General features: G+C 41.5%; 2 protein-coding genes across 3 annotated transcripts in view; one reads left to right on the top strand and one right to left on the bottom strand.

Moving 5' to 3' along the window:
• smarca5 (SNF2 related chromatin remodeling ATPase 5) overlaps positions 1-26,496 on the bottom strand; it is a 342,548-nt gene that overhangs the window by 18,628 nt on the left and 297,424 nt on the right. The window lies entirely within an intron of this gene.
• On the top strand, positions 10,901-24,967 carry usp38 (ubiquitin specific peptidase 38). The gene is made up of 11 exons (XM_083765018.1): positions 10,901-11,042; positions 11,545-12,270; positions 15,233-15,368; positions 15,892-16,021; positions 16,173-16,274; positions 17,612-17,770; positions 18,527-18,720; positions 19,504-19,597; positions 19,951-20,057; positions 20,687-22,052; positions 24,044-24,967. Exons 2-11 carry the CDS (start codon positions 11,589-11,591, stop codon positions 24,212-24,214), a joined length of 3,141 nt encoding a protein of 1,046 aa, XP_083621144.1. The 5' UTR covers positions 10,901-11,042; positions 11,545-11,588; the 3' UTR covers positions 24,215-24,967.

Genomic DNA, 26,496 nt, shown 5'->3' with positions numbered 1-26,496 from the left:
GGCTGCACAGCTCTACAATGCGGTCCAGACTGTCACATGTTGGATACTGCAGGGGTATATAACCTCATCCATGCACCAACCTTCTCTTGTTTATGGTTATTCCCTGCAGGCCCTAACCTTCTCTTGTTTGTGATTATATTCCCAGGTACCAACCTTCTTTTGTTTGCGATTATATTTCCAAGCACCAACCTTCTATTGTTTGTGGTTTATATTTCCAGACACCAACCTTCTCTCCAGGGGTCACCGTGGTGGACATTTATGTCAAAATCCTGCTATTGCCTGGCATGCACGAAGCAGTCCAAGCTGTGTTGGAGAGAAAAAGAGAGAAAAAAAGTGAAGATGTTGCGGGCAGGATGATAAGTCGTAAACCTTGTCTGACTACTTATCAATAGTGGTGGAAAGTGTGGAGGCAATTGAACGTGCGTGGGCTGAGAGTAGTGGGGTCAAAGCTGCAGCTCTGTCCATGGAGTGGGGTTTCTATTGTTGTTGCGAGATATTCCCAGGCACCAAAATGGCCTGCATGCATGTGGGCATGCATGGCCCCTCCTTTTCCCGTGAGCCCCCGAAAAGGCCCTCAGCTCTGAACTCGGTAGAATCTGCACCTGGCTCGCTGATAACAAACTATCCTTACACCTGGGGAAAATTGAATCCATTCTCTTTGGATCAAATAGTAATCTCAGCAAGGCTTCATGGTTAGAGTGGGTGACAATATTATCACACGAAAAGATGAAATTACCTACCTAGGTTCCATCCTGGAGGCAAATCTTTCCGGTGATAAAATGGCCAGCAACGTAATCAAAAAAGTCAACCAAAGAACAAGATTCCTTTACAGGATCTCCTCACTGGTCAACAAAACACATTGAAGACCCTAACAGGAGCCCTCTTACAAGGTTTCTTCGACTATGCATGCACCTCTTGGTACCACAGCACCTCAAAGGCCCTTAAAACAAGGCTCCAGACTTCCCAAAACAAACTGGTCAGGCTCCTACTTGGCCTCACCCCCCGAACCCACCTCACCCCTGCCCACTTTGACAGGCTGGAATGGCTTAGGGTCGACGACAGAGTACAGCATCTTGCAATGGGTCTGGTCCACAAGATTCGATACACCACCAAGATACCCATGTAGGCCTACCTGATACCAGATTCGGCACAAACAAGGGACTAAATTATTTTCGCTCCTATGCCACCAAAATGTGGAACGCCCTACCAACAGTCATTAACACATGCAAATCCCTTGACTCCTTCAAAACCGCTCTCAAAGGGCACCTACGGACGGCTGCAATTCGAAACTGGCCCCCGTAAATTCGGAATACCCCCCCCCCCCCCCCCCACTCCATTTTCCCCTCACTGTATGTTTCTTTTCCCTTTTTACCTCCTTTATGATGAATTCCTGTTCTGTTCTTTGGCTGTATAGAAGTGTCTATTGGTACGTTTCTAAATGTTTTGATGAATTGAACAAGGTGGACCCTCTTGTAAACAAGTGTAATGCGTTATTGGTTCGTCCACTCACAGTTAACAGTCTTTGTATTGAGTTGTGCTGGAAATGTACTGTAATTCTGCAAACTGTTAAATATTTCAATCAATCAATCAATGCAAGTTACTGTACATGATCCTTAGTCTCATCATGCTGTGTTTGGCAATAACTTAAGTGGGCAAGATTAGCCATGATTAGTGAATTAAATGTTTGTTTATTTGTAAAAAATTGTTGGACTAATTGAATAACAAAACTAAAATATGAACCTACTGGACTACTAACCTACTTGTAACATAAACTTATAGTTTACAATAACTGTCCATTTATTTCGTTGTAGAAATGGTGCCACCATGTGGTCAGTTCTACATTTGTACTAACAGTAGTGTTTGCACATTGACATCTCTTGACAGACTCTTCTTTGAAATACTGTAGACTAGACACGGAAACATCAGGCATCCTCTCCAACTCATTCAGTAGAACTGAAGTGAGGCGTTTATTCAGCCTTTCCGGGTACTTCCGGTCTCACGGTCTGGTACTTCAGAGTAACACTACAGGGAATTATAATACAAGTGTGATAACACTCAGCAAAACTATTGTGCTTAAACCGGTTTAAACCTACCGTAACCCTAATCTGTAAAACAAGCGCCCCCTCAGCGACCATCGTCGGGTATCGACTGACTCCCGGGCACAGCATAAAAGACTTCCATGAAGCAAGCTGACAGCAGACCAGCACGTGAACAGCATCATCAGTTAACTTAATAGAAGACCACAATTAAGGCACATCTCACAATGTTAATATGTCTTTCTAAATTATATTTTATACTCTTCAGATCAAAATGTAGAATGTGTACAACAGTCCAAAGTTCATGACTGCAATGTTGTGATGTCCGATTCAATGATAAAAACTGTATTATGGTGACATATGCCCGTTTCGATGGCCTCCAACGGCGGTGTTTTTTAAATTGTGGCAGCCAAGTCTGATTATTTTTAATGTTTGTATCGAGCACTATGATGAATTGAAAATTGTGGACCCTGTAAACAAGTGTAATGTGGTGTCGTTCACAGTTAACTTTTGCATTGAGTTGTGCTTGAAATGTACTCTCCAAATTTACTGTTACTTCAATCATCAATATATCAATCAATCAATCAAAACGTGTTACGTTATATGTGACAGCCAAAGGCCTATGGATGGACTTTTTATGTTTGTTTAGAGTACTAAACGTTACGTTATATGTGGCAGGCTGGCAGCCATGACTGTCTTTAAACAATGAATGGTACGACCGCGTTGAAGTTGTTTTCAGGTTGGATATCTTTGCATCTGCCCATCTGAATGCTGCGTTCACATCACATGGGCACTTGGACAGATGCAAAGGAACAGTCTACCATTCATTGTCAATGGAAGCCAGCGACATGTAGATGCAAATGTGTAGTTTTGCATCTTTGTATAATTGTTTCTCTGTAGTTGTCCTGTGCAGTACATTCCAGTGTGTTGTGTTGCAGGCTTTCCATGTCTCCAGGTCTGAAATTAAGTGAGGGATGCTGCAGTATTACAATCTCCTCCTGCAGTGTATTTACAAATTCTCCTCGATCACCTCAGATCCTGTGACCTAGGCCTACTAAATTCCTCAACCATCGGTTGCAGATGTTTTGACAAATATATTGTCCGAAAGGTTTAAGTTTCCAAATCAATTTGCAAAACTTAGTTGATAACATTTTAACAAAGAGCAAGTTAATGAATAAAAATAAAAATACACTATGTTTTGATGGCTAAATGCAAAAGATTATATAGTAACTGTCGGGTAGAAACGGATGCTGATGTTTTTTGAGTGGTGCCTCCGCTCCAATACGCTGCAACACGGCAACTCTGTCACTTCTCGACCGTTTCGGATGCGGTCCGGCTCACCAGAAACGGGCCGCCCCCTTGCGCGTTACAGTAGGTACAGTAGCACCGCTCACTTCACACAGGTGTGATTTTTTTTAAAGCTGCGTCACACAGCAGTTCCTGCCGTATCGATATGGTAGGCTCTGTAATACGTATATGATTATTAATTAATTATAGATTAATTGAACCCAACCCTACCCTAGGGTTCTGCTTGACTGCTTCTTCCTAAGGGGAGTTTTTTTTCTTACCACCGTCGTGCTCAGGGTGGGATCTCTGTCAGTTCTCTGCTCTACATGTAAAGTGTCTTGAGACAACTTGTTGTGATTTGACACTTTAATAAAATGTAATTGAATTGAATTAAGCTAGATTTCCCTTTGTGCTGTTTGTTGATATTATTAACTATTTTTTCTGTCCTAATTGTTTTTGCATCATATAAATGGGCAACAGACCAGACCAACATATTTGAGGAGCTGTTGAAGCAAACAGAGGTGTTGTTTGCCACCACTAACATCTGCGCATACTTTGGCTCTCCTCCCTGTAAACAGTTTTTGTAAAAAATAAAACGAATGAAATAAAATAAAAGGGAAAGGGGGGGGGGGGGGGGGGGGGCAAAGGTCAATGGCTTGCCTTACATTCGTACAGTTACGTACACATTCTGCCTGTGGTGTTTTAATTGGATAGGTCCAGAGATCATGTGTCCTGATTTCTGTTAGATTTGCACACATCTTATCCATAATACATAAAGCATAAAGCAATTGAATATATGTGTAGGACTAAAATAGACGCAAATGACGTAAATCTTCCATTAATTGTCAATGGGAACTTGAGAAGTTAATGTTTGTGTAGGACACAAATAGCCGATTTGACACATGACATAAATTCTCCATTCATTATCAATGGGTATTTAATGTTTGTGTAAGACAAAATCTACACTAATAGCTGAATATTTCTGTCGAGGATTGTCCTAATTGTCATTAGGCAAATCATAAGGCTACAAACAACATGCCACCAGTAGTCTAGTCTATCTGTTCATTCTGGCTTTGATGACTTATAGTGAAATGAATGTTGTAACATCCATAAATGTAATTGTTGTGAAAATGATGTGGTTGTTTTCTACTCCAGACGGCCCTGATCAAAGTGCTGCTGCCAGGGGAGTGGGACGTGTGCGTCACAAATGGTAAATGGTAAATGGTGCATTTATATAGCGCCTTTATCCAAGGCGCTTTACAGAGATTGTGCATTACATTCACCCATTCATACACCGATGGCAGCGGAAACCATGCAAGGCACCAACTAGCACATCGGGAGCAATTAGGGGTTCAGTGTCTTGCTCAAGGACACTTCGACAGTAACTCTGGGGGAGCCCGGGTTCGAACTGGCAACCTTACGGTTGCCATCCAGGCACTCTACCCCTGAGCCACCGCCACCCCCTATGAGACCTCCTATGAGACGCTCAACAGTGAGAAGGCATTTTCTTAAGGAGTTCAACTGGCGGTACTTGGTCATTGATGAGGGCCATAACCATGAGAATGAGAAATCAAAGGTCAGGGCATCTGCCTTACATCACTTAAAGGGGAATTCCACTCATTTTCAACATTTTACTATGTCATTAATATCTTGATGACATCAAGATGTACTTCACAATGTTAATGATTTTTTTCCAGACCTACAGTTCTAGGAAACACAGAATGAGGGACTTTTTTATTTTATTATAAGGAACACTCCTTATATTAGGACCCCAGAGAACCAATGGGGTAGAACAAACGTTCCGTCCTCACTGCATGTTACACTTTGCTAGTGCAATTAATTCACAGTATAAAATGTAAACCTTCATAAAACTAAATTATTAAATAATTAAACAGACTCTTAGGTTAGGTTTAGGTGTGCTTCCCCGTGGGAGGTTAGGGTGTGGGTTTGAGATGGTTAACATCGGTAGACTGTAGACAACTTGACTGCGTGTACTGTACGTGCGTTTGATTTGTGAGTTATCTTGGCACAGTACCATGGGTGTGTACGCATAACAAAACCATGATGCTTCTATGCAATGATTGGTATGAAAAACATCATTGAAGCGGAGAAGTGTCGGCTATGTGTTTGACACGCACTGTGAGAAGATGAGTTCAGATATGTACCAGTGCCACTGTCTGCTATTTTGTTTAAAGCTGCATTACACCTCAAGCAGACTGAAATTATGAACCCTTTTGGGTGTTATTTTGTCCATAAAGTGATGCTATTCTTGTGTGATCCTCAGCACAGGATTTGATATATCCAGACTAAAATTATTAATATTGCCGCCACCACCAATAACCATGATAATACAGCAGCTATCTGCACCCGGGGAAATCACTTTGCCAGCTTGTGAATGTGATGGACATTTCCATTAATATTTTATTTTTGCCACGGACATGCAAAACAAGTGATCAATGATATTACCAGAACACAAATGTATAGCCTATAGTACTAATTGACTCTTGACGTGTCATAGTGTCTACTCTATTCCACTGCGCTACACATTTTAAAATAAGTCATTTATCAAAAAAAGCCGATCTACAAGCTCACAACACATTACGGCATGTTGTGACCTTGTAGATCAGCAATTGTCCTTTCTTCTTAGCCTATAATGACATGCCCAAAATTGGGATTTCAGGGTTAAAGTAGCTATATAGTTACCCAACTTACCCAGAAAGACTGGGAAGTTATCCACTGTATACTGGTGGCCGTCCTGAGACAGGCATTATATGTGGCATAATACATGGTCCAAGTATATTCCATGTTTGGGATTTCAATAAATGGGTCTTATACAGTAAGTAGGCTACAGTTGCAGTCCGAGAAAGGGACACTTAGCTCCAAAGGTGAATGGGTGCGCAGTATACTTAATATTAGGTTATTGCAGATGGCCTTTCAGAGGACAGTGTTACTTGGGGACATGAGGAGACAGGAAGTTCTACAGGCTAAACTAGTTTTGTTTGTCAACGTAGCTTAAATAGTTGGTGTCAGTTCATTAAAGTGTGTACTCTAGGTTGATGAGACAACTATGCAATGGAAACATACCTGAGATTCAAAACAGATAATTAAGTACATGATGAGTGATTCATGAAGAAATGTCAGGATTTAAAGGAATGTTTCACTGCTCACTGTTTCACTGTGTTGTTGTGGAGCATTTGCTATAACAAAGTAGATAGACTAGACCCCATGCAGTAGTGTCATTGCTGTAACTTGGTATCTGTAATGTGTTCTGTTGCTGCAGGGTGAACTACTGTATGGGTAGCATTATAGTATAATTGATGCCTTACAGCCCCCCCCCCCCCCTGTCTGTTTTGGAATGAGGGAACATAGGGCTGAGGGAACATAGGGCTGAGGGAACATATAGGGCTGAGGGAACATAGGCCTGAGGGAACATAGGGCTGAGGGAACATAGGGCTGAGGAAACTTGGGTACGGTCCCCAACTCCTCAGAGGTATATTTATGTACTACTAATGTTGTGGTCCCTCAATTTAAAAGACTAGGGGCTCCATTTTTGTCGCAACCGTTTCCCGCGACGTGGCCCGCAAGTCAGCCACTGCCCGAAAATTTCCGCCTTCCCCTAAAATGCTATTTTGGTCACACACATTTGGGAAGGCGATAGTGGAGTTTAAAAGCACCTGTAAGCCGTATGCCAGCAGCCAAATTAGTTTGGCAGAGTGGCACGTGCCATGTTCCTGGCTGCAATGGAGATGTCCGTGGAGTAGGCTGCTTCATCTCTCCTTATTCTCCTATTGCAACTCTTTGTAATCAGCAGAAGTAAGTGCCTGCCACTTCCTTGTGTCCATTATGTTTATATAATTGTATAGTCAAAGAAGTTATTTGTGCCAGGCATTGTGCAGTGATTCCATTTGCGCAGCAAATGGGGTTCAATACGATTTACCAAACTTTCCTTTTTGCTTCATACCGTTCTGTAGAGACGGCCTACACGCACGACCCCTTCCCCACTGCAAAATCCCCAAACAAAAGATCGAGCAAAAATGGAGCCCTAGGTATGTTATATCTTAAGTACAAACTAATTGAGCTTCTGTTTGTTTTCAAAGGACTTTGATTCCTGGTGCGACACAAACAACTGCTTGGGTGATACAAAGCTGGTTGAGCGTCTTCACACTGTACGTATTTTTATGGAACAGAGAATATAAAAAATAGTTATACCGTCAAATGTATACCATGTATTCAGGGCCAGGCGGTTGTTTGCATTGAACTACATTGTATTTTGGTTTAGGTCCTGCGTCCCTCTATGCTCTGTTGTATCAAAGCCGATGTGGAGAAGTCTGCTTCCCAAGAAAGAGGTATGGTAGGCTCTGTATCCATACAATTATCGTTAAGTAATACGATATGATTAATGTCTATCGATTAATTGAACCCAACCCTACCCTAGGGTTCTGCTTGACGTTTTTTCCTAAGTGTTTTTTTGTTACCACCGTCATGCTCCAAAGGTCAATGGCTTGCCTTACATACTTCTGGAGTCTGTGTCTTTGTACAAGGACCAACCCATTTTGGACTGAGGCCGATTCTAAAAAGCCCTCTAAATCCTGACCTAAGCTTTCTGAAAAACTTAAAATATTTATATAGCAGCATTGAAAGTTTTTAAACTTTTTGAATACCGTACATACTGTACAGAACCTCAAGAGGGGTTCCCGTCCAGAAGGGTTAGAACACCAAAAGGGGTTCCCGCCCAGAATGGGTTAAGGTATTTTTGGGGGAACTGTAGGCTGCCACCAACACCTGTACCAAGTATCTGCTTTTGCATTGACTTGAGAAACAAGGGCATTATGCCAATGGCAACTGTTATGATGTCACTATAAGTCATGTTTCTCTGTATATGCAAAAACAGATGTTGAATCGGGCAAAATAAGAGACTACCAGGTCCGTGGTCTAAACTGGCTCATCTCTCTGTAACAAACATATTGCAGGCATGAGATCATGAAATTGGCTACATCAGCAAGCAAACACACAATTACGTTACGTTACAGGGACATAGACCTGTAATAGACTGTAATCTGAACCTTGATCTTTTTTGTGTTTCTCTTCTTCTGCCATTGGACTGTCATATTAAATAGAATTGTCACATATACAATTATAAACTAATTGTTTATTATTTAAAGCAGGGTATTATTTCTTTGATTTATCTTATACAAGGTTAACATGAATTTCTGTGTTCAGGCTGGTGACGGGATGCAAGAGGATCCCTTAGTAAGTGCCCTCCTTTATGTTTCATTATACAGTTAAAAGGTTTTCACATCAGTTCTCTGGATAAAAAAGAATAACGTGCATTTCTCTTGTGTTACTTTTCTCGCTTTTGAATCCGTCGCAGATCCGTCACAGATCATCAGTGAGGAAAACTGTGCCGGGATCTTGGTTGTGCTATTTGTATATGAGTTTGGGATTGTTGTGGGACTTTATGTATTTTTTGCAATGCAATGTCTGCAGTGCAATGTCTGTACTGATCACCCCCTTTCCCATTGATGATGATTGATGTCCTGTCCCTTTAAATGTTATTAATGCAACATTAAAGATGAATTCCTAGAACAGCCGTTGTCAGGGCTCTTCTTTAATATTTGGGCGGGAACCCATTTTGGTGTTTGCATCATGTTGTGCTTTAGCTATTGAAAAATAGCAGACCTACAAGCTCGTAGCGCAACACTCGGTGGCGCACTACGAGCTTGTAACCCCATAGTAACATGGTTATAATCCCATAGTAACATGCTTATAATTAAGGTACAGAGAATGGTAATTGAAGCAAAAAATGATTATTTCAAAAAAGCTATGGTCAACCCTCAAACCCTTAGGGACCCAGGAAAATCCCAAACTGAAACGAAATAGTATAGGCTTAGATGTAAATGGGTCTATAACATACGATAAAGTTACCGTTGCAGGTAGATTTAACATATTTTACAAATATAGCAAATATATTTTACAAATATAGCGAGTAATCTGGTGCAGAAGCTTCCTGCTACTACTAAAACAGCGAGTATTTTGATGTACTTCATTTAAACATTCTATACTGATTGCAAAGAGGATAGGGGATGATGAATTCCCCTGTTTTACTCTCTCCACTTTGAAAATATCCAAACAGTGGCCATTAACTCTGTTTCTTGTCTTGGAATCCTTATCTAGCAGGTTATTCCACAAATTCTTCTCTAAAACCCATTTCTTGCAATCAATTGAATGCCTTGATTCCATCCAGGCTAAGAATCATTGATGGGTCTTTATCTTTTGCTGCTAATGTATATTTAAAGCCCTTCTTCTATTATTTGTCCCTTGCCAGCCCCAGATAATCCCAGTTTGTTGTGGATTTATATATATTTTTAATATACTTTTGGATTTGATTCGTCAAAATAGAGGTTAGGCTCTTATAATCCACACAAAAAAGACATTGGACGTTATTAACTATAGCGCACTGTATTTGGGATCTTTTCCTTCTTTTTGTAGTAGCCTTGTAACAAAGGCTTTCACCTAGAAGAGCTCCATATAGACAACTGAGACATCAGCAGTGCTGATGTCAGGTCAATGCCCCATATATGGGTGTCATTGTGACTGGCATCGTCATCGTGACAAGCTCCCAGTCGAACCCATTTCTGTTAATTGCGACGCAACAGCAGTTCGCATTTACTGTAACTATGACATCCCTGATGATGTCACGTGATGTCACTCACAAGACCATCTATGGGGATAATAAAGTGACTGACTGACTGACTGACTGATGGGAAATGGACCTTTTCATAGTAAATGCGACCTACTGTCGCAATTAAAACCACACCCTTAGAAGAGACAATCAATTAAACTTAAGAATCAATATATACATTTGCTGTCCCTTCTTTACCCCCCTGGAAGGCCCAATATAACCCCTATATGAAAAAGAAAAACTCTTAAGAGACCATGAGCCTTGAAAGAAAGAAAGAAAGAAAGAAAGAAAGAAAGAAAGAAAGAAAGAAAGAAAGAAAGAAAGAAAGAAATTAGTGTCTCATACTGTAATCTGAGTTACCAGAAGTTTAATTTATGTTTCACTGTGAACATGATTAATTGCCAGCCAGACATGGGGCATTGGGGCCACACTGACAGCAAAGTTAGTTTCATATTGATAGTTGACAGATATTCAACCATAGAGCCTGCTAAGTACTCCGCTTTATTTGTCATAATTTGTATTTTCAACATGCGACATTGACATCCGACAATTCAGATTTTGCATGAAATATAGCATATAGGCCTACAGGTGTGTGTGTGTGTGTGTGTGTGTGTGTGTGTGTGTGTGTGTGTGTGTGTGTGTATATATATATATATATATATATATATATATATATATATATACATATATATATATATATATATATATATATATATATATATATATATATATATATATATCATTCAATAATGGGCCGATGACTCATACATCATTCCGACTATTTTAGAGTGATTTTAGAGCTTTGCGTGAGGTAGGTTTACTAGAATGAGTAGAATCAGGCACTGACAAGACGAAATGTGTCATGCCTGGGGTCCTCATACGCCGTCCACGAGAATGACGTCAGTGGACGGGTAATCAGCTGATTTAGAGCAGTAGAAAAACATAATAAAATGTGTTTTAGGTGTCAGGAAATGAGTAACGTTTTGCAAGTACTGTAAGGATTATCAGGTCGGATAGTTCTGTCATGATTCATCTGGGTAAGGACTTTATACGACTTTTTTGTATGTTGATAACAGCATTTATGCTAAGTCAGTGGCACCTAGTATAAACGTTACATGGCTAGGCCTAGTTGTGTTGCTTTGTTCGTTTATTTAACAGTACATATATTTTCGACATTTAACAGAAGTCACTCCCTCGGTCACTTGCCAATCAAAGGGAATTGTATTGAGGAACTTTATGTAGCTTGTGGGCTCTCAACTACCTACCATACTTTATGGTACGTAACCATGCTAATGTTAGCATGTCATAAACACTAGCTAGCGCTAGTTCTCTGTATTGTGTTGATGTGTAATGTCATCATAACGCAACTAATTAAGAAGGATGGAGCCAAGCTCATTGACATTTTATTTGGATGTTTCCTGTTGTGGAGCAAAGTGATGCTGTAGACAGTTTGTTATGAGCTAGATGTAAACATGAAATCAGTTGTCCATCTTCAGGTGCCATCTATAGCTGAGTCAGTCCTTTTTGCTCTTTGTGCAGGTTTGGACTGCGTCCTTTAGCACTCCTTTCTATAGACTGTCATCATGGACAAGATTTTGGAGGCCCTGGTCTGCTCAAGCCACCCTGTTAACCTGAAGAAGGCCATTGTAAAGAGGGTAGTGGAAGCAGCAGAGAGGGAAGTCACAGAGGAGCAATGTAAGGCGTTGTACACTCTCACTGCCCGTTTCATCTTACTGGGTGAAGATGCCTTCCAGAAGAAGGTGGGCTTCCAGGTCCTTGAAGCCTACGCTCGCTATCACCGCCCTGAGTTTGAGAATTTCTTCACTAAAGACTTTGTCCTTGGCCTGCTGCAACAGGGCTATGGCCCCTTGGACCGCAAGGACCCAGCCATCATAGACTACATCCACTGCAGCCTACGTCTGCTCATCAGCTGCCCCTCAGTGCTGGAGATCTTCAGTGTCGTCCAGGTAGAGGTGTTGAGGATGGTATGTGAGCGGCCCGAGCCTGCCCTTTGCGCCCGCCTCAGCACCATGCTGTCCGATTTCCTGCAGTGCATACCCAAGGACAAGCTGGCCATTCTGTTTTGCCAGCAGCTGGTGAGGACCATCAGCTACTTCAATTGCCCCGCCAGCCAGGAGAGGGAGCTACGGGAATATGTGGATCAGGTGACCAAGGTCGGCACACTGCTGCAGAACATCTGGAAGGCTGAGCTGGCCACCCTGCTGCCCTCCCTGCAGGAGGTGTTCGCCATCATCTCCTCTATCGGTGAGACAACTCCTGCCAGAACAGTGCTAGAGTAGTGGAAAATTATCAAAAGTTGTATCACAGGGAGACAATAGGCCTCATCTACTAATATGTCAAGTGTTCTTACTTTGTACACAATAAGTTTGCACCACACCACACCATCATGACATGCTGCGACGTAATCACCTGGCCAATTTCTTTCTTAACCAAAGTGCATATTGGTAAATTAGAATCATTCTACAATTTACAAGCATGATTCTTGGTTAGCATAATGTAATGCCCGAGATTCAAACCCAGGTCCCCCACACAGGAAGAGATACTAAAACATAACATCCTCTTAACCACTAGCACATTTTTGCTATAGAAACTTAATACAGATCATATTTGGTTTTAGTTGAAATCAACAGCTCTTAAGCCTTGAACTTGCATAAAAGCATCAGCAACAGCATTAATAATGAAACACAGGAGGTAGGCTACAGCAAAGAGCAAGTGTTCTGAATACAACATGTGAACTGTTATATTCAGTAAACGTATTGATCTTTTTCGTAACTTGATTCATATTACTACTAGAAGCTCGACTGGCCAATAGCGCCACGGTAGGAAAAAAAAGTGTAACGCAGAAACCTGTGGCCTGTAGAATGATGTTTGACGATGTTTTGTAGAGTGGTCTTAATGGGCAAAAGAGGTGACTGAAATGTGTGTAAAATCATGAATAATGTGTTTTATATTAACACCCTGAGAGGTATAAACGGAGGTCTCGGTCCTATCAAATGGTAACGCTCGGCGCTCAGGACGGAGATTAATCACAGGACGGAACTTTATTGATATCATAACCGAGCGCATTGCTCCACAGGCTGGGAGCGCCTGTTGGGCAACATTCGATGTCATTTCCGGTTGGGACTTCATCCAAAATGTATCCCCCCATTTTAGCGGATGAGATAAAAAAATGAAATGAAAAATATGTTCTTCACACTTTTAGACCACATCCATGGTCATCATATGGGCATACCTAACAATGGATGCCAAGAAAATGGGTACATTTTCATTTTTGTGTATTTTTACATCAAAAGTCCATAAAATTGGGTTTTAATTCATTCCTGAAAATGAAAATGTACTGCGTGATGACATGTCGAGGCCCACATCGATAAAAGCCAATAAAAATGAAGCTTATCCGTTTTATTCCCCATATCTGCCCGTCCGTCCAACACAGCTGCTACTGATTACAGATGTTTACAGGTGTTAACTGTACAAGCCTAGAACCTTGGCAGAGTACTTATAGTCTGTGGAAGTGTGGAGGCAAGTAGATACAAGTGGAGTGCTGGTAAGACACCACGTCAACCCTATTCTGATAGTGGGATAGTATATCTGGTTGCCACTTGCCAGTACTGGTTGGACTTTACAAAACCTATGATGACTCCACTCAGTTGGTACACTTTCCTCCAGCAAAGGATGCCAGCAAAGCATACTTTGATCCCATCCCAACTAGAAATGCACTCTGTCGAGGTGCCAACTTGCGCAAGTAGGCCATACATGGCCTACTTGTGCGCAAGCAGAGCGAGCAAGTACTGCTACTAATGTCTATTACAACTGCTGTTCTAAATCATTTAGACCTGTTATTGACCTTATACCAACCTTGAAACATACCTTGGTTATGTCACCATCAACAGCCAATAAGGGACCACCATTCTTACTCCGACATGCATACATACATACATACATAACATACATGCCCAGCCGATCACCAAACGTACCTTAGTTGCCAGTGGTGAGGTGTGCTCACCGCTGGCAATGACATCACAAACAAGAGAGGAGACCGACATACATACCCCGACATGTATGTACTGTATACTGCTGATCGCACTACTAGTAAGGATTTTCATAACTCTGTATATTGTAAGCATAAAGGCTGGCACCTTCATTGTCTTATGACAGATTAGTGCTGTCTGGTCCATTTTCTTATCATATTGGGTCTGTGTTAAATCGTTGTATGAGAAATGCAGTTATTTAGCCCTTCATTGTGTACTGTAGCCCATTACAAAAATCGAATCTATTGCATTATTGAAGTTGAAGTGATATTTTCCGGTTAAAACTTAAGTTAACAAAACATGTATATGTTTTTGAGGCGCGCTATACAGCTTTTTGTCCTTAACTCGTGTCACATTTGCCATTGACAATAAAAGGAGAATCAACAAATCGGCTTTTTGTGGCAACACAAACATTAGAACACCGCCATCTAGTGTTCTGTCTAAGTACTTCAGCGCCATGATTCACATCAGCTGTATGAGTGGCTGCTTCTGTGACACCGCACAGACTAAACCGAAAGCACATTGTAGTCTTAGCAGCTGGCGATGTTTATCTTTCGCCAGAAGCGGTAATATGTCGGCCGCGATGCGATCACAAATCACTAAAGAACGACTTTGTAGTATTTTTCAGAGAAAACGGGCAGCAAAGAAATCACAGTAATGCATCACTGCCATGATGATGTGTAGGCTAATGCTAGGCATTCATTTATTTATGTGGGAAGGAGAATGCATCAGTCTTCCTGCTGAAATTGTCAGTTTACTCACAACAGTAATCCATAATTCCATATACAGTAGCAGAAAACACAGGCTATTTTTTGTTGGCCAAGTTTTGACATTATGCTCCACTCTTCAGCTGGGCATGAATGTCATACATCAACTGACACGTAAGCTATTTTTATAGAATTGTGTGGTTGGAATGTTAGATTTGGCTTATAACCTGAAAATACTAGGCTATAGTTAATTAAACAAGAAAATATTATGCAGTCCATTCCCTTGTTTATGTCTTCTTTATTTGGACGAATGAAGAGAAAGCTTTAGAGGGAGACCGTAGAGGGGCCACAACACAGCCATTGGATTTGAGCTCAGGGCTCATATTAGTATGTAGACTGTAGAGTTAACCTCATGGCTATCAGTTCCTATTAAGTTATATTTATTTTTACCATTTTTGCTTTCCTCTGCAGACTCTGCCTTTGACCCATCCATTGCCCTGGCCAGCCTGGTGCAGCACATTCCACTGCAGATGATCACAGTGCTTATCAAGAGCCTCACCACAGACCAGAATGTCAAAGACGCCAGCATCACTCAAGCACTTTGCAGGTTACAGTTCTTCTATAACAGATCTGAAATTCTGAATGAATGTTGTGGCATTATAGGTAGATATGCCACGTGTCTGTGTCGCAGTCATCCAAGTGTGAGACACACTCGCTTTATCTTTGCCCATTTGACCATGTTTTCCGTGCTGGGCAGGTTGTGGTCCATGTTGTCCGCTGTCTGTGTAAATTCCTGGGCCATCGCATCATGAAAAGGGAAACCTTTGTGGACGAAACACTTATTTCGTCCACCCAGGATGTGAAATACCAGTGATTATTTTCAAATTCAAACCATAGAAAGAAAATTACTTAATTGTGGTGTTTATACGATTAAAAAGGTGGCTTACATCAATATCTCCACACGCAAAAAAGTTAAAATTTTAATAATGACTTTAAAACAGATGCTTAGCACCCTTCAGAAAGATGCAACTCCATTCAGCATCGGAATGCTTCAGTATCATGTAACCAATGTAATGCATTGACACATACTTTTCAAATACAATTCTCCTGGTCTTGTTTAACCTGTGCAGGATGATAGACTGGCTGTCTTGGCCTCTGGCCCAGCATGTTGACATCTGGGTCATCGCCCTGCTGAAAGGACTGGCTGCGGTACAGAAGTTCACCATCCTCATAGACGTTACTCTGCTCAAGATCGAGCTGGTGAGATAGAACATATATCTTTCATTTGATTATTGGCTTCGTTATTTATTTTTCTGTCTCTTGCTGACTGTGAGATTGGCATAGTTTGTGGGATTTATGGATAGATCAAGAGGTTGGTTGATGGGTGCAATAACATGTCCTTTTTCCATAGGTGTTCAACCGACTCTGGTACCCTATTGTGCGCCAGGGGGCACTGGTCGTACTCTCCCACATGCTGCTGAGTTTCCAGCATTCCCCTGAGGCCTTCCACTTGGTAAGGTCACCTTCTTTCTCCGTTTCCCTCTCACTTTCTCCACAGCCTATTTAATGACTAACCTAACAAGACTGAAATATCTCAGGTAATCAGATTATTTTGGTACGAATTAAAGAGTGCAGCAGGCAGTGTCCTTGTAGTAAAATATTATTAAGATTTCATAAAATGCTTTAAGCTTTCTGTAAATCATGTGGTATGAGTGAAAATGCAGCCCCTGTGTTAACTTATTCCTTGCCCCTGTATTTGGATTTCGGATCTCCGACCAATCAGGGAAGCTCTACGAACTTGAACAATAATGTCAATAATGCACACACATGGATGATTGGCGGTCAGTAGTTGGTACATTTGACTTTGTTTAACTTGGCCAAAAGCCAGTATCCAGAAAAGGTCCTATTCCGCTGCTGCCAACAGTATATTCAAGAAAACTAGCAAAAAAAAAGAGTATGGTCGATCAAGAAATAGTGAACATACAATTTATAATTTGGATGGCCCGAGCGGAGGGACTGAAACCATTGAAGACAGATTTCCAGTTTGCCCTGTGTTAGTCTACTAAATGATCCCATGTAATAGTATACTCTAGTTTGTTTTTGATAGAGCTTGCAAAAAGAGAGCTAAGCTTGGTAGTATGAATGTAGACAGTGTTGATGAATGACTCCAAAATTGCCTACATCAACTTTTAATATGTTTATCATGATTTTGGGAACACAATTATTTGTGTTATAATATATTTATATATTAACATCTTAAATATTTTCTACTATTGACGAGATGTTATAACTGAGATTACATAAAACATTTCACTATGGCCAGTTTCTTTTTCCACAGTATGATTATTTATGGTGCACATTTAAGGCAAAGCTCTCAACTTACTGGTCAATGTTTGTTCCCAATCTCAAGTATGGTCATGAAGATCACAAAAAGAACATGATCATGGATCAAATAGCTGAAAAGGGTATTCTCATGAGGATGGCTGGCATCTCCCTTTAGTGATATGGTGTTAGTTTGACACATCACATGCTACTTAAAGCAGAATAAAAATGTGAAGATGTTGACGTTGTTAATGGTACCCCAACTTTCAGCAGCTGTCACAAGTTTCCCAAGGGAGTAGTTGGCTTGGGTGATAGTAGACACCTTTTATGAACACATTTTTGAAGAAAGGTAGTGGTAAGCTTTTTTTTTTTTTTTGCAGATTTGCCAGACATTTAGCTAATGTTCGCTAAAACTAGGGTGCATACATTTGTATACTCTATTTGTATTTGTTGAAACTAAGTGTCTTTATTGTGACGTTATTCTTCTGTACCAATTGTACTGTTTTCTTTTTTTGTCCATGTCCTTAGGTTGTACCTCATGTGGTCAATTTGGTTCAGTCTCTGAGGACTGATGGCCTTCCTACCAGTAAGGCCTTTCTCCTTCAGTTCACTGAGCTGGTCCACTGTATGATGTACCAGTATTCTGGCTTCCCTGAACTCTATGACAACATACTGGAGGCCATCAAGGTAAACGGAACACAGGACAGGTCTTATACAACTGTGATGAAACGGTCTCCGCAGAAATGGAACGTTTTAGCCTCACAAACCCTAGTGTCCCTAAGCTTGGCCTTTTTTTTTGTGAAGAGATTTGGTATAGATGGAAAGAATCACACCCGATCTTATCATCATACATCATCTCATTCCGGCCAATCACAAGTTGCGTCCTCACTTTAGTCTTCGATGTTTGTGTTACGCAATGTTTGTGTTTACACGAACACTTAGAATTGTCTGTGTTTTCACATAATGCCAAAAGTTGGATGTAGGAGGGGCTAGTGCCCCTCAAAAAAGAAGGAGGTGGGGTGTGTGCTTGAAAAGACTACTAGGGAATTCACAAATATAGATTTTTAGATTGACTCCCATAACGTTTTTTTCATCTAATATAAATGATCAATTTCCGTCTCAAAATTCATGCTGGAAGCCTCAGATACAACATAGGCAGGACAAACCTGGAGGTTGGTGAACTAACTGAGTCACCAATTTTCCCTGAGAGGCTGTTGCTTACAAATGAGCTGCGTGAATGTATTGGACTAAAACCCTAGAGTAGACCTAATAGGCTCCTGAATGGTTAAACTATTGTTATACAGCACAAAATTGATAAATTGAACTTAATGTGATGAAACATTTAACACTATCATCAATGCAATCCATAAGGTGTGAATGCGGGCCAAAGATTATTGTTTCTTTTCTCTTTGGTGTACCAGTATTTTTTCACTGTTTTTCTAGGATCTTCCAAAGCCCAGTGAGGAGAAGATCAAGCTGGTTCTAAACCAAAGTGCCTGGACCTCTCAATCCAACTCACTTGCCCCAGGTCTACTGAGGCTGGCTGGGAAGTCAGAGACAGGAAAAACAGGCCTGGTGAACCTGGGAAATACCTGCTACATGAATAGCATCATCCAGACGCTCTTCATGGCCACAGAGTGAGTGCTGCGCAATGTATATGGCATGTTAAAAAGGCATTTTCAGTGGTACAGGTGAAGGAAAATGCATGCGAAGATGCAATGTGTGTTGATGGCAGGGTACATCTTCAACCGCTTATCCGTAGTCTGGTCGCAGCGGTAACTGCTCCACCAGAGCGTTCCAGACATACAGAAATACAATTTAAACTATTCCCAGCGAGCACTTTAATCCTAAACCTTTATCTCAGTGGTAACGCTGTCTTCCAGAATGGGACACGGGACTCATTTATTTTCCAATAATTATTTTATATTAATAATGATGTGATTGGTGACGTCATGATTCAACAACATGCTGTGCAGGAAACAGATTATTATTAATTTTATTCAGGGCCGGGCATTAGTGTGTGTCCTAACACTGTGATGGCTGGTGAGTTCTTGAACTATACAGAATCCTTTTGATTGTATTCATGAGATAACTGGCTTTAAAGCGTGTGTGTGTGTGTGTGTGTGTGTGTGTGTGTGTGTGTGTGTGTGTGTGTGTGTGTGTGTGTGTGTGTGTGTGTGTGTGTGTGTGTGTGTGTGCGCCAGTGGTCAATGCCCATGTGCAAGTTCAGATCTGTTGGAACCCTCTTTAGAGACAAATGGTTGAGGACAGATTTTTCCTCATTTTATTATAGTAGGATTCTCATTGCCACTTTGGAAGCCTGTGTTTCTCACATGTTATGGATAGCCTTGTTATTACTGGTAATGTGACTTACAAACATTACGGTACTTCTGCTAATGTGACTTGTGTGTGTCTCCCAGTTTCAGGAGGCGTGTCTTGTCTTTACATCTGAACGGTGCCAATATAATGATGAAGAAACTCCAGCTGCTCTTTGCCTTTCTTGCACACACACAGGTTAGTCTCATTCAGCCGCCGTTGCCTATGTTTAATTGCGACAAGCTCTTTTTTTGAACAATTGTTAAGATTCTAATGTTAGTGGCGCCACTTTTTCTTCTAGAGGGCTCATGGATTGTGTTAATAATAGAAAAGATATATCGTAAATGAATACTAAAAAGTTAAAACCAGATATAATCATTAAGGAAAGTTTATGCATGTAAAAAGAAAAAAAACAATTGGTGACCCCAAGGCACTTTGGAAAAATAGTTTAATCAAATGTAATATTGACATGACATAATGAATCTGATATGATGAGTGTGTGTATGCATGCATTGTGTTCATGTCTGTCTGTGTGCATCTGTGTCCTACAGAGGGCAGCATATGCTCCCAGGAATTTCTTTGAAGCGTCTCGGCCTCCTTGGTTTAATGCAGGCGCCCAGCAGGACTGTTCTGAGTACCTACGCTTTCTCCTAGACAGGTATCACTACAGTCACACTCAATTTCTATATACTTTGTTGACTGGGTTCTCCCACAGGTCTCCCCTTTTCCCTCAACACTAAATCCACAATAAAGTTCACACACTCACCGCAACATATTGTGACCTTATACAGTAGATCTTTCTCTATTGAGTATTATGACATGCGCAGAATAGTGACACTATGGTCAGGTGCTTAATCATTGTCAGTTCACCTTAGAACTGAATATTTGTTGAGAGTTTGTTCTGAAACGCCTTAGCAGCTGGAGGAATAAAGACAATAGTATACTGAGCTGCTACTCATTTTCTGCATTTCAGCTCCCCCCCCCCCCCCCCCCAATTTTCACGATTTTTCAAAAATAGAAATGGGTATTCTCATGAGGATGTCTGGCATTTCCCTTTAGTGATATGGTGTTAGTTTGACACATCACATGCTACTTAAAGCAAAATAAAAATGCTACAAGCTCGTAGCGCGGCACTCGGTGCCGCACTATGAGCTTGTAGAACTGCTATTTTTCAATAGCTAAAGTGTAACATAATAAAACAACATAATGCTTCAAACACCAAAAGGGGTTCCCGCCCAAAATGCGTTAAGTGTACGTCTAAGATTCTGTCTGTTCTCTGTTGTCAAGGTTACATGAAGAGGAGAAAACCCTGCAGGTCCTGGAATCAGCCAAGCCAAATGTTGGCTCTGGCAGCGACACTACTACTAACAAAGACTCAGGAACTCTGACTTCAACAGAGGGGATGCAAGATGCACATTTGACCCTGATAGAAACCAAACCTGCGGCTGACAGCAGAACATTGATTGAGACAATGTTTGGTGGAAGACTGAGCACGGGCATCCGATGTATGCAGTGCAACAGCATCTCTGAAAAGGATGAACCCTTTACCGACCTATCGTTGGCCTTCTGCCCCTCTGCTGACATCACCCAAGAAGGCCCACAGAATGAAGAACCCTCTGAAGAGCCCAAGGGGCTTTGCCAGGGTGCCGTCAACGGTGGCAGCGAAGCCCCAGAACAAGGTCCGGCTGCAAAATCACCAGCTGGCGACGTCCATTTTGCACCGGTGACCAATGAACCGCCTCTCTCTGTGCCTGACATGGTCAACTACTTCCTGGCCCCAGAGATCCTGGATGCAGAGAATGCCTACTTCTGTGAGAGGTGTGGGTCGCTGCAGCGGGCGGAGAAGGCCATGAGGGTGGTGGCTGCACCAGAGTACCTTATCCTCACCCTGCTGCGCTTCTCCTACGATGCCAAGTGCCACGTGCGGCGGAAGATTCTGGACAATGTCACCATCCCACCGCTGATGAGACTGCCCGTGCATGCCCCTCCACCGCCCGGAACATCTCCCTCTTCCACCTCTTCCTCCCCGCCACCTCCGCAGGTGGAGTCCCCTGAGAGCAGCGAAAACCTGGCAAAGAAGCTCAAACCTTCACAGAAAGACGAGGAGGAGAAGGGTGAAGAGCGAGTAAAGCGAGCAGAGCTGATGAATAGAGGAGGAGGCGACATGATGATCCACTCTGTGCCCTACATCCTCAGTTCTGTGGTGATGCATTCTGGGATATCATCCGAGAGTGGCCACTACTATGCGTACGGCCGGAACATTAATGGGGCGGATGGAGCACAACACCAGGCCAATCACTTCATCCTGGAGGAGGACTCAGGGAATGGCCAGCGGGACGTCTCCACCTGCTCCGCCCCGTCAGCCTCATCCAAACAGGTGGAGGTGGTACTTAGCAGCAGCGGCCAGGAGGCCAGGGATTGGCTGCTATTCAATGACAGTCGAGTGACATTCACATCCTTCCAGTCAGTGCAGAACATCACCAACCGCTTCCCCAAGGACACAGCGTACGTGCTGCTCTACCGGAAACAGGGAGTGCCAGGGCAGACCATGAACGGGGGAGGGCCTGCTAACGGAGTGACACTGAGCTCTGAGCCTCCGCTGCAGAAAGAACTGCTGGACGCCATTACCAAGGACAACAAGCTGTACCTGCAGGTGAGGCCCGAGTGACAAAATGTTGAAAATTGTATATGTTATAAAAGTGTCTTGCTGTTGTTGGACATGTGTTGGTAGCACTGGCAGCTGCTGACACAACATCCCTTGCCACTAGGCCGCGTTGTGATTTATACTTGGTTTAGCACCTATGTCACACATACAGTATATTAGGCCCTCTCTTTTGGCACTCACCCCAATTAGTTTCATGACAAAATTGTCCAGGTCAAAATAGCACATGCCAGCAGCCTGTAAATTGTGTTGCTAAGTGAAAGAGGTTCAGGGCAAGAAATTAGTTTTTTTAATTTGCTGCTAAGTGGTTCATTGGTCATTCAGACCAAGTCACCTTGGTAATTTATCATGTGAGGAAAATGCATTCCACTAATCACATCATTACATCACACTATTTCAAACACTGTAACCACCTTTTGACATGATGAGTATTATGTGCTGATTATTAGCTTATGTTTATTACAATCATTATTAACATTTTTATTAGTGATTCAAGTGTGAAATAGCTGTGGAGCTGGCTGCACACACATTCATCTGTGCACACAGCTCATTGACAAGAGAAAATTACTCTGATTTCTACTTGAAACCAAATGTGAACTAAAAGGAGAGGTGTAATTTCATGACTCACTGGTTTGTGGAATGTTAAGGGATGACCGGAATCAACACTAGAGGACGCCACAATACTCAGATGAACTGTCACTATAACACAGTGTCATTGATTGTTACTAACCATACCTTACTTTTGCTGTTAGTGAAGGGTTTTTTTTCTCTGTTGTTGAAGATGTTGATGTATAGGCCCAACTTATTATACAGGTGCACAGGTCTACAGCCCGGAGAAATGAACCCCTGGGGAAAAAACTAAAACATATACAGACTATTGTACATACTGGCACTACCTGTACAGTCTCACCTAAATATTGTCTCAGTAGTGTTGGAGCTTAAACAGCGCTCTAATAGAGCTATATCATTGCTGAGACATTTCAGCATCAGAATTGGATTTTTTAAATTCTTTTGAAATAATGAAAAACTAAATGTAGGAAACAAACAATTAAGTCGTATTTAGTCGGGACCCATACAAATAATAGACCCACATATGGGGCCTGAACCACTGTTTGGGTCTCTTTAGTAGTTTTGTTTTATTGATTGCCACATTTGATTCACGGAGTCCTCCAGTTTTCAGGTATTTTCACTTTTTGTGTAATTCTGGAATTTCAGTTCCTAGATCAGCAGTATTAAAGAAACCAACAGTATATAAACTAACATAGCACATGGCTGGCTGCACAATTGTTCTGTGATGCTAGGGAAACGTTTTTTGTTTTTGTTTTAGTTCGATGGTGAGTTAAGAAGCCCTAGAGGGGCTTATAGAAAAACCTCAATATTTACGTTGCAATTTGAGTTTATTAATATTATAACAAAGAACAAAAATTAATACAAATGGGTGATAAAAGACAATGGAACAGCATAAAGTATATACTGAGCAGAAAACACAAACAAATTATTTTATAGACATAAGTAAAGACATAATGCTACTACCGGTACTCATGAGAAATGCAAATGGGGTGTGTATAATGTGACAATATTATGGATGCCTATCATCTAATCACTCACTCATGTATTTTATTTATTTATTAAACTCGTAAAATAAGTCACTTATTTTATATACTGAGGATGTGGACGTGGTAGCCAAGATGGAAATTGGTATTCCTATAGTAATAGTAGCCTATAGGGATTAAGGAAACACCTTTTAATGTGATGAAGAACTGCCCCCTTGTGGTGTTTTATAGTGGGACATGTAGTTGGTTTGCTTGCCTGGTAGGGTATGAATGAAAACTGGAATTTCTATTATATCATCTCTTAAATCCTTTGGGATGTCATTGTTTGGTGTTGAGACAACAAGAAATGTGTTCACACCTGGTGAATTACCAGGCCACTATGCACAAAGAAGCAACGAGTAATCATCGTCATTCTCCATGTCCCCACAGGAACAGGAGCTGAACGCTCGGTCCCGGGCTCTCCAGGCGGCCTCGTCGTCCTGCTCGTTCAGGCCAAACGGATCTGACGACAACGACCCCCCAGGCAGCTGTGGGCCCTCTGGAGGTGGAGGGGGTGGTGGGGGTGGGGGGTTCAACACCATTAGCAGACTGGTCTTTTGAACATAGACTGACTCATTGGAACTGGAACAGACTGGGAGACCTCGGCGTGTGACATCACACATGCATATACAGATTAGATGGGATATAGATGTGCACATGAACCTTTGTTTGCCAGGAAATAAGAGTACTGAAGATGTTGAAGAACACACACACACACACAAACAAATGCCAACCGTGTTAATCTAGTTTGAAATAATTTTAGATTGATATATTCTTAATCTTTTGGATAAAATCTTGCCCATATTATTTATTCAATCCATGCTCCATTTGTATTTATTTTGTGGCTGTCAACTCCTGACATTTCCTAAGCGTCTGACTCTTGAAATTGGGCTTTAATGCTAAGCAACGGAGAATAACCTTTTTTATTACCATTACCTCACTTAAAGAAAAAAAGAAAAACACGAAATGAATGAAACAAAAGTTTCAAATTCATAATCTTTCATGCAAATTGTAAATGAATCTTTGATTTATATGCTTGTCGCTTTTCCTTTTAAGAACAGGCAAAGCATTTTGGCCTCTGTAGTCTGTGTAAAAATCCATAACATCAGCTTCTCATCTTAATTACATTGAACATTTAACTGTTCATGAATATGATTTATCACAATGTTTGTAACATTAACACTGGCGTGCACAGTCATACATGTGCATGAACACACACACACAAGAGGCATGTACACTACAGATTTGAGAGAGCACTGTCATTTAGCGACACAGTTGGAGATCCTTGACATGCAATTATCCTGTTGAACCATAACTCACAACTGTCTGCCTCAATGATGACCCTCAATTACCTTTCTGATTTGCATGTAATATTCCTTTATAAATTATGGGATTGGAATTGAACCCCCCCCCCCCCCACACACACACACACACTCCCCTGTTCCATTGTTCCAGGGACATTTGGTTATTTGCTGTATGATGAGTGCTTTGGTTTTAAAAGTTTCATATCACATGCAATAAATGTACATATGACTTCAAAATCTATTATAAATGATTGGACCACTTCTATTTAGTACAGTGAGAATTTACAGGGGCTAGTTCATTATAGTATGCATTTTACTATCTTTTAAAGCCTTGTTTTCTATAAATATTTACACAATTCCATACTGTTTGATTTACAAAGTTTGTTTTGCCTTTGTATTGAAAATCCAGTTGGACACTTGGAGGCATCATTGATGCTAATGTGTTTAACAGGCGATTCTAATTTGTTCATTCAGGGAGCCTTTTTGATGATCACTATGATGATTTTATGTTAGTGATCATTGTTAGTGTTTATTTTGGAAGTAGTTGCATTTTGTTGTACCATTCGGCAGTTAAGGACAATGTAAATGATTTACCATACCCAGCAGTAAAAAATACATTTGGAACTTTGGAACTGACAAATAATTTCTACTGACAAAGAGGAAACTGCATTTGAGGGGAGGTTGGGGACTAAAGACATACAGAACTACGCACAGCTTTGTGTTTGTATTAAGGAAATGTGATGATTTGATTAGCTGATGTATGATGATAAGAGCGCCAACATTGATGAGTACAAGAAGATGTGTGACTGATAACAATTTAAGATACTGTATGCTATATGGACGTTGGTGTGAGAAAAATTGATTAAAGTTTAAGGTGGAAAGTGTCCACCTCATAGTCCACATAAAGTTACTGGCACTGGTATAATCCGCAGGTAGGTCCATTTAGGAAGAGCAATAAAGTCCAAGACTCCAAGTCACTGTCCCTGGTATAGCTGGGTGTTCAGCAGTCTGACGGTCACGGTAGCCAGGTGGAAGCTGTTCATCAACCTGGTAGTGTTGCCCACAGTAGGCCTCCTTGCCCGGCCGCGGTTGTATGCCGGGGTTTGAACATTTTTATTGTTTAGAAAAAGATTTTCTAAAATCGCCCTCATCTGAGCTAGATCCGCCTGAGGAGGCGGGCTGGCGGGGTCCTATTCAGGAAGCGATGGCAGTACAGTCACTGCTGAGCCTTTTAAATCATTTGATTGGCATCAAAATGTTGTCTGGGGCCCTAACTGGGCGCTCATCAAACCCTGTACACTCAAGACACTGCCCCCCGCTGCCACCCTCTGGAGCTGACCTGTTCTGACATTCCATATGTTGATCTATCTATCTATCTACACTAGAATTTCTTCCCAGCAAGCACGGTAAGGACCAAGTCAAACCAAGACTAGTCCTGTTTCCCATATCTATACAAACACAGGGGCGTACTCTTTACTGTTGGTGATACAGCTGAGACAGCTTTACTCTCCAATATTTCACCTAATCAAAAAACCTAGG

This window comes from Protomyctophum parallelum, assembly GCF_964188405.1.
Source record: "Protomyctophum parallelum genome assembly, chromosome: 5".
Lineage (NCBI taxonomy): Eukaryota > Metazoa > Chordata > Actinopteri > Myctophiformes > Myctophidae > Protomyctophum > Protomyctophum parallelum.
Note: the sequence above shows the minus strand (reverse complement) of the source record. Positions and strands in the feature narration are given on the sequence as shown.